Source organism: Arctopsyche grandis, chromosome 2 (genome assembly GCF_051622035.1).
Source record: "Arctopsyche grandis isolate Sample6627 chromosome 2, ASM5162203v2, whole genome shotgun sequence".
Classification (NCBI taxonomy): Eukaryota; Metazoa; Arthropoda; class Insecta; order Trichoptera; family Hydropsychidae; genus Arctopsyche; species Arctopsyche grandis.
In genome coordinates, this window is record NC_135356.1 from 2,118,579 (window position 1) to 2,127,686 (window position 9,108).

At 34.2% G+C, this 9,108-nt stretch overlaps 2 protein-coding genes across 3 annotated transcripts; one reads left to right on the plus strand and one right to left on the minus strand.

The window, feature by feature from the left end:
* The first annotated feature begins 351 nt into the window (after positions 1–351).
* On the plus strand, positions 352–2,004 carry LOC143922821 (uncharacterized). The gene is made up of 2 exons (XM_077446169.1): positions 352–831; positions 1,247–2,004. Exon 1 carries the CDS (start codon positions 352–354, stop codon positions 676–678), a length of 327 nt encoding a protein of 108 aa, XP_077302295.1. The 3' UTR covers positions 679–831; positions 1,247–2,004.
* Positions 2,005–5,670: 3,666 nt separating this feature from the next.
* LOC143922722 (uncharacterized) lies at positions 5,671–7,751 on the minus strand. Of its 2 annotated transcripts, XM_077446054.1 has the most exons (7): positions 7,448–7,751; positions 7,311–7,364; positions 7,050–7,221; positions 6,811–6,966; positions 6,708–6,731; positions 6,573–6,626; positions 5,671–6,494 (listed from the first exon to the last, which is right to left on the minus strand). In XM_077446054.1, exons 1-3 carry the CDS (start codon positions 7,519–7,521, stop codon positions 7,185–7,187), a joined length of 165 nt encoding a protein of 54 aa, XP_077302180.1. In that variant the 5' UTR covers positions 7,522–7,751; the 3' UTR covers positions 5,671–6,494; positions 6,573–6,626; positions 6,708–6,731; positions 6,811–6,966; positions 7,050–7,184. The 2 variants fall into 2 exon arrangements, with proteins under 2 accessions (XP_077302180.1, XP_077302179.1); XM_077446053.1 differs by lacking the exons at positions 6,708–6,731; positions 6,811–6,966; positions 7,050–7,221; positions 7,311–7,364; positions 7,448–7,751.
* Positions 7,752–9,108: the final 1,357 nt, after the last annotated feature.

The window sequence follows — 9,108 nt, forward strand, 5'->3', positions numbered from 1 at the left end:
AGCCGACCAGCTCCCTCTGTCGCGGAGCATGGAACCCATCACCATCCCCGTCCTCAGCGTTTCCTCCCCGATCGCGGCTTTGAGGACCTCTCTCGGGGCGTCCCACGCAGGACAGTGAAGCAATGTATGCTCCGCGTTATCGTCAGCTGCCTCACAGTGGTGGCAGCTTGGTGTTGCTTCTTTCCCTATCTTGTGCAGGTAGGTTCCGAAGCAACCGTGTCCTGTCAACAACTGGTTGAGGTGGTAGTTCAGATCACCGTGTTTCCTTCCGCACCATTGCTTCAGGTCCCCGACGAGCTTTTGCGTCCACCTCCCCCAGTAGCTGACTCCCACCGCTGCTGCCACCGTATCATGGTGGCATCCCTCGCTTCGCTTATTTTCAGCCCACCGTGTGTCGCCTGTTATTATGTCGCCTTTCGCTCAATCGCAAGCAGGTCCACAGGTAGTGTGCCAGCGAGCACCAGAGCGGCATTTTCCGATACCGTGCGGTACGCCGAGACGACCCTCAGAGCACTCCGCCTCTGCACTCCAGCCATTTTCCGCCTAGTGCGCACCACTTTAAGGGAGTCACACCAGACAGGAGCTCCGTATAGGAGTATAGAGTGGACCACTGAGCTCAGGAGTTTCCTCCTAACACTCTTAGGTCCCCCTACATTCGGCATGAGGCGAGCTAACTGACAGGCCTGCCCGTCACGTCTGCCCTGGCGGATGCCCGCTCCACATGCTCCGTGAACCTGAGCTTCCTGTCGAGCTGGATTCCGAGGTATCGCACCGAGTCACAGAACGCTGCCCCCCTCCTAGGTTTGAACGGGACTATCCACATTGTTTAATGTATTATTATGAATTTGAATTAAAATACTAAACTAACAAAAATATAATATTGAAATTCTTTAGAGCACTGACACGTCGATTTTTTCCAGAAAAAACATAAAAAATAAAAAAAAAATCATATATATTTTGTTTTATGGTTTGTATTGCTATGAAAGATTTTCAGGAGATTATTTTGTACTTTATATACACCTATTTTTCTAATATAATACACCCCCCCTCCTAGAAATTCATTCCTTACTGGTCAAAAATTTTGCCCCCGTCCCTGGGAAAAGCTGAAAACACGCCCCTGCATATTAAGCAAATTTTAATTAAAATCAAATTATAATGTTTTTTTTTTATATTAAACACGTTTTCAAATATTTAATATTTTCACTACCTACAATTTCATAGTATTTTTTTTTATTGTTATTTTCAGATATTGCTGAAGATGGATTTCGACGCAAGGAAAATCGAGGAACTAATTGATCTAAATTAACGCCGTTAATTGATCTAAATATACCGCCATTTTTATTTGAGATCGATCTTTACTGCTAATTTTCTTATACCCGAGGCCAGATCTTTCGAACCCAACCCCTCTACATCCGTCTATTCGGATAATTCTCTTTATTCTTCTTATGAATCTATAATCCGGCACTTGTCTGTAATGCACATTTGGAGACAATATGTATATACCCAAAGCACATCAGTGCATACTGTGTGGTATTTGGTTTTACAGAAAAAGGACGCTTATGCAGCACTTATATTTCAAACACGGCATCGTGAGTTTCGAGAAGTATGAGATATACATAAACTATTACTACAAAGATGAGAGTACGGCTGATCGCTGTTCCGAATGATTCCGAATTTAGACCTTGTCGCCGGCATAAACAATCAAACTTTCACGTTTTTATTGTATAAGTTACTCTATTTAGTCATTGAGAATACTTGGCCAGAATGTGGTTGTGGGGCTATCGAAAATTATTTTTTAGTTCAACGAGAATACTTTAACTTGTACACATTTAGTTTATTGTTATAAATTGCTTTCGATAGCCACCAGTTATTATTTGTATTATATTGTTACGATTATTATACATACTTGTTATTTAGTATTACAATATTCATAAAGTTGTGATCTCCCCCCCCGTAAAAATAGTATTACAAAAAAAATAATGTAAAATATATATTTTCATTGAGAACAAAAGAGTGTATTTATTAAAAAATAATCATTATGCATGTACGTGAAGATTTACACAAAAATGTAGATACAAATATGAGTATCACACAGAAAATTCCTCTTAATGAAACATCCAAACATGGAAATTGCTTCAGCAACGGCCGTCTACCATTTGTGATGGTCATTCTTTTCTTACATTATTGGGCCAAAGAATTGACGTCAATTCAATTGTGCAAGTAGATATAGCAGGCAAAATCGATGAATGATTGTTTACAAAGGGAGAAAATAATTAAATAAAATAGCCTTTTTCAATACCAAATTATATTTCGATTAAATCTTCAAGTTACAGATAGACTTTGTATATTTTAGATTTCATGCTTAATAACAAAAAATTAAACTCACTGGTATAGTATTATATAACTGTAATTAATACCCTAACCGCAAATTAAAAAATCACAATATTTAATTAACAAATATCATATTGAATTTATCAGTCTTATATGTTATCGGAACAACTGACCAATAGCTAATACATACATTCTAAAAAAACATATAATAAAGGGGTGTGTATTAAACACACCATATTTATTTATATATATTTTAGCTATCAAGCTAATTTAAAAATACATCTTAATTATTATACTTAACTCTAAAATTTATAATTAACTTATATGTACTGTCCCTCACAGAGGTGTCTCTTCGCACCTCGCAGGAATGCATCCATGTTTTTAGCAGACCTGACTGCACTCAGGGAGGGCGTTATACATGAGCACACCCCTGTGAAAAACACCCCCAGCCGTCTTATTCTTTCTTACTCTACTTACAACTAGTTTGTCCTTATTTCTAGTATCAAAACTATGTTTATCTCTATTCCTTATTATATAATCATCAAAATACTTAGGTAATAACTTATGATCTAACTTATAAACAAAAGACAATGTACTAATATTTAGACTAATTCTAATACTCATCCATCCTAATTCATCTAACATACTTCCAATACTCTTAAATCTACTCACATTCAAAATAGCTCTCATAGCTTTATTCTGTATTTTTTGCATTTTTTCTAAATCTTGGCCACTAAACAAATTAAGCACAGTGGCACAATAAACCACATGTGGCAAGACAATTGAATTAAACACTAAAATTTTACTTTTTTTACTTAAAATATTTCTTAATCTACATAATACACCAACTTTTCTAGCCATTTTTTTTATTATATAGTCAGCGTGCATTTTAAAATTTAGTCCTGAATCTATGTATACACCTAAGTATTTTATATTTTCAACTTTTTCAATTAACTTATCATCAATTCTAATTTCATTCAATATATTTTTATTTTTACCATTCAACCACATCATTTTTGTTTTATTCACATTCAACTTTAATTTATTTTCACACAACCAGTCATTCACATAATTTAATTCTATATTTAAAATCTCAGACATTACATCAACATTCTTTCCAATTATATATATATATATATATATCAATGTATCATCTGCAAAAAAATGTATTTTACACATCTTAATTACCTTAACAATATCATTTATATATAATATAAATAATAAGGGTCCCAATTTGGACCCTTGCGGCACTCCATGAGGTGTTACAAATTCAGAGGATAACACCTTATCAATTTTTACTATTTGCCTTCTATTATTTAAGTATGATTGAAGCCACTTTAATACTATACCATTTATTCCTAACTTATATAATTTTTGTAATAAAATATTCCTATCTACTGTCTCGAAATGTATCTATTGTATATGTGGTTGAAATTATATTAAGAACTATCGCATTGCACTTATCAGTCTTATTAATTGAACTTACTAATTATTAATACATATGTATGTATGTAAAAAGGCACATAATTTTGTTTCGCCAATCACAATATTCAATAGCTATGATATAAGGCTACATTCACGTATACTAAATATTATAATGAGATGTTACGCAAAAGAGGTCCACATCAAATACAAAAATTATTAAGGAAATTCTACTCTAACATCAGTCTAATTCTTTGAACATAAATGTTTAATATATAAATATTTTAGATTTCATACTAAATAACAAAAAAATAAACTCACTAGTATAGTATTATATAACTGTAATTAATACCTTACACCACAAATTCAAAATTCATATTCTATAATAAAAATCACGATATTTTCTTAAACAATATTCAATTAACAAATATCATATTGAATTTATCAGTCTTATATGTATCGAAACAACTGACCAATAGCACACAATACACACACATTCTAAAAAAACATACAATAAAGGGGTGTGTATATCAAACAAACAATATTCAATTAAAAAATACCATATTGAATTTATCAGTCTCATATTATTGTAACAACTGACCAATAGCTAATACATACACATTCTAAAAATCGTACAATAGAAGGGCGTGTATCGAACACACCATATTTGGTTGAAATATGTATGTAGGTGCATTCTATTAACAATTATCACATTGAATCAGTTTTATTGATTACTACAATTACTAATGCATATGCACATATGTATAAAGGCACATAACTTTGTTTCACCAATCACAATATTCAATAGCTACGCTATATAAAGCTACATTCATGTAAAATACTAAATATTGAAATGAGATGTTACCCAAAAGGGGTCCACATCAAATATTAAGTATTATTAAGGACATTAAGAAAAAAAGTATTATCGATGCACAGTTGATGATTCAGAATTCTGGCTGAGGTCTTGAATACGGGTGATAACGAGGAAATCGCCTTTTTTGCAACATTTTTGATTGCCGAAACGCCAACCTGGGTATTGGAGGATTGACATAAAAGTAATTATTAATGCAGCAGATGATTAATAATAATGTGTACATAAATATAAATATGTATTGTGCAAGCACGACTTACATTTCTGAAGCCATCGGTGATCCCACACTAAACGGTTCCACGTCGCTATCCGAGCTGAAATTTTAATGCGATTGCGATTACTAACATAACCAAAATGTTATAAACAATATACAGATAGAAGCGATTTACTTTTCTGGCGAGCTTGCTTCCTCGCTGCTAGACCTGAAAGTAAAGCGATTGTAATTATGAATATTGTCAAACATCAATAAGTAATAATACGCATAATATAAACAGCTACATCTTACTTTTCGGATAGCGGTGTCCAATCTTGACTATTGGTTTCTACATCGCTGTCAGAGCTAAAATTTAAATGCAATCGCCATTATAAACATATCCAAGAATTGATAATAATACAGAAATAACAAACTTACTCTTCTGATGAGGATACAGCCTCGCTATTAGACCTGAAAGAATGATAATTGTAATTATTAATATTGTTGGCCATTGATAAATATTAATATACATATGTAAGTGGCTACAGCTTACTTTTCAGATACCGTTGTTGAGTCTCGACTCTTGGTTTCTAAATCTCTTTCTAAATCAGAGCTGAAATTTAAATGCAATCGCCATTATAAACATATCCAAGAACTCATAATAATCTTCTTCTTCTTGTTAATGCCTTGTCCGCATCCGGACGTTGGCGACCACCTCGTCGATTATTCGAATATATCCGCATCGGTCTTCAGCGGCTCGGAACAGCTCTTCGGCGCTCATATCGGTCCACATGCGCATGTTTCGAAGCCAAGATAACTTTTTCCTGCCAATCCATTTTTTTCCTTCTATTTTCCCCATGGTTATCAAACGGAGAAATTCGTATTATGGACCCCGTATCATGTGTCCGAGGTACTCCATCTTTCTCCGCTTGATGACAGAAACAAGTTCCCTGCCTCTCCCCATCATGCCGAGGACAGCTTCGTTTGATATCTTTTTGGTCCACGGAATCTTCAGCATACGCCTATAGACCCACATCTCAAAAGCTTCAATGCGGCTGATCATCTTGGTTTTCAGAGTCCACGTCTCACATCCGTGTAGTAATACTGTCCAGACGTAGCTCTTCGCGAATCTCAACCGCGTATGAAGATTGAGATGCTTGTTTGTAAGCGCCGCCTTCATTTTTACAAATGCTGTTCTAGCCATCTCGATGCGGATTCTTAGATCTTCATCTGGGTCCATCTCTTCATTCAGCCAGGTACCCAGGTATTTGAATCTTTTTACTCTTTCTATCACCTCTCTGCTAAATTTTCAGCGACTATTGCCGTGTCATCAGCATATCTTATATTGGTGATCGTCTCGCCGCCCATCTTGATGCCCTCCGCCTCTTGGAGAGCATCGTGGAAGATGGATTCGGTGTAGGTGTTAAAAAGAGTAGGTGATAGGATGCATCCTTGCCTGACGCCCCGTTCTATAGGAATCTCATCAGTGAATTGATCATCGACACGTACTACTGCAGTCTGATTCCAATAAATATTTCGTAGCAATCTGACATCTCTGTCATCCAGGCCAATATTTTTTAATGTTTCCATCAGGCGAGCGTGTTGGACATAATAATACAGAAATAATAAATCAGTGTGGCTTACTCTTCTGACGAGGATGCAGCCTCGCTATTGGACCTGAAAGAATGGTAATTGTAATGATTAATATTGTCGGCTATCGACAAATATTAATGTATGTAAGAAGCTACAACTTACTCTTCGGATAGCGTTATCCAGTCTCGACTATTGGTTTCTACATCGCTGTCAGATCTGAAATTTAAATGCAATCGTCATTATAAACATATCCAAGAATTGATAGTAATACAGAAATAATAAAACAGTGTGACTTACTAGGATGCTGCCTCCCTATTGAAACTGAAAGAAATATATTTATGATGATTAATATTGTCAGTAAAGGATAAACATACACATGCAAAGCATAGGCACTACTTACAGTATCGATGGCGTTGTCGTGCTTCGACTAATTTCATTATCATTCTCCGAGCTGAAATTTAAATGCAATCACCGTTATAAACACACCCAAGATTTGATTAATATATAAATAGATGTCATTTACTGTATCGACGAGATCGATTCCTCGGTGATAATCCTGAAAGTAAAGTGAATGTGTTCGTATGAATATTTTCAATCATCGATAATAATTTATCTTACACATTCTGTAAAACAACTCACGTATTGTATACCGTGATTAAGCTTCGACTCCTGATTTCCTCACAGCTATCCGAGTTGAAATTTAAGAAGCGATTGCGATTATTAACATACACAAGAAATGATAATAACACAAAACATAGTATAAATATATTTCATTTACATTATCAACGAGCTGACTGACTCGGTGATAAACCTGAAAGTAAAGTGAACGTTAATATGAATATTTTCAATCGTCGTTAAATAATCGTACGCAGACATTAAGTAAATATTATTACAACTCACGTTTCGCATTGTGTTACCGAACGTTGACTACCCATTTCCATGCTTCTATTCGAGCTGAAATTTAAAAGCGATTATTAACATACACAGGAATTGATAATAAGACTGTGTGTAAATAAATAAATATAAATGTGATTTACTTTGTTGATGAGCTCGCTGTCTCGTTGAAAAACCTGAAATTGAAGTGAACGTCATGATGAATATTTTCAATCATCGTCAACTAATGTTACACACACTGTATATGTAAGTAAGTACATATGTATAAAAACTGACGTTTGGCATTGCGTAACCGAGCTTTGTCTCCTCATCTTCACACACACACACACACAGCTATCCGAGCTGAAATGTAATTAATTAAAAAATGCGATCGAGATTGTTTCGAATGTAGTGTATACAAGCGATCGTGCGCACACAACTACTCGCGACCGAGGCCACACACCGACTGTGGCATTTGCTCGCTACACTCGTTACTCATACATAACATTCATAATTCCGTCCATTACTTTCGACATATTAAATAATATTTAACCCTTTGCAACCGGATAAATAATTTTGTTTTCGATTGTATTTTATAAATTATCATTTTGATCGATAAAATGTAATTATTAAAATTTTATACGTTAAAAAACAAAATAATATTTAAACTGTTGTCAACCGGATAAATAAGTATATTTTTTCGATTGCATTTTCTAATTCAAAATGTATTTCTAATTTTCGATCAGACGCATGACCGTGACCCGAAACGATCGAAAAAAATAGCGAGCATTATCGGCAATTATTGACGGTAATTCCCGGCTAGTTTGTGAGTCGTTTGTGCTATAATTTCGTTCACGGATTGATAGAAAATTTCACTCACCGAATAAAATGCTAACGAAATGAAAATCGTATTTGAGTATGAAAATAAAATGAACTAGCGAACGAGAACGCCCACGGTAATTACAGCTCAAAATAAATGGTAAATTAATAGGAAAGAATTCGACTGCCTGCAGTCGGAATTTTAAGGCCTGAAAAAATATATGAATTAATATTGACACGCATTCAAGTATAACTTTGAACTCATTCCCCTCAAAGTGGATTTTCATTATGCAAAACATATCAAATACATACATTTTAACATATGTTTTTGGCAAATGGAGTTGAAAAAATTTATACTAAATCAATCACGAGAATAAAATCATTTTATAGAGTATGCCATTATTTTAATATATCTGCATATAATATAATAAAAAAAATAGCTCGAGATGAATTTCCACGGTGCATAATAAAAAGCAAAAATTTCAAGTTTGTTAAAATTGACATTACTCAAATTTTTATTTAATACTCAAATTTTCTACGTTTAGAAATAAAATAAAATTTAAACTGTTGTCAACCGGATAAATATTATTTTTTCAATATTTATAAATCAAATGCATTTTGATCGATAAAATTTACTTTACTCTTTGAATTTTATTTTCAGATTCGGTTCCAGATTCTTGTTTCAGTCCCGATTCCTTTTTCAGTTCTGGATCCCGATTCCTGTTTCAGTCCCGTTTTCTTTATCAGTTCCAGATCCCGATTCCTTTTCCAGTTCCATATCCGGATTTTTTTTTTAATTTCCGCTTCCAGATTCCATTTTCAGTCCCGACTCCTTTTCAGAAAAACCAAAAATTTCCGAAAACCCGTTATTAAATAACTGGTTTTCGTCTAAAAATTCATATAATATATGTACATATTTTCAAAATAATTTTTTTGAAAAAATATTGAAAACCCATTGTTCCAAATTTGGGGTGATACCACTGCTTTTGGCGTGTATTTAATTGAT

What these genes read in the sequence shown, in the direction of transcription:
- LOC143922722 (XM_077446053.1), bottom strand. Translation starts at nt 6,057, where the DNA reads ATGGACCCAGATGAAGATCTAAGAATCCGCATCGAGATGGCTAGAACA.
- LOC143922821 (XM_077446169.1), top strand. Translation starts at nt 352, where the DNA reads ATGGTGGCATCCCTCGCTTCGCTTATTTTCAGCCCACCGTGTGTCGCC.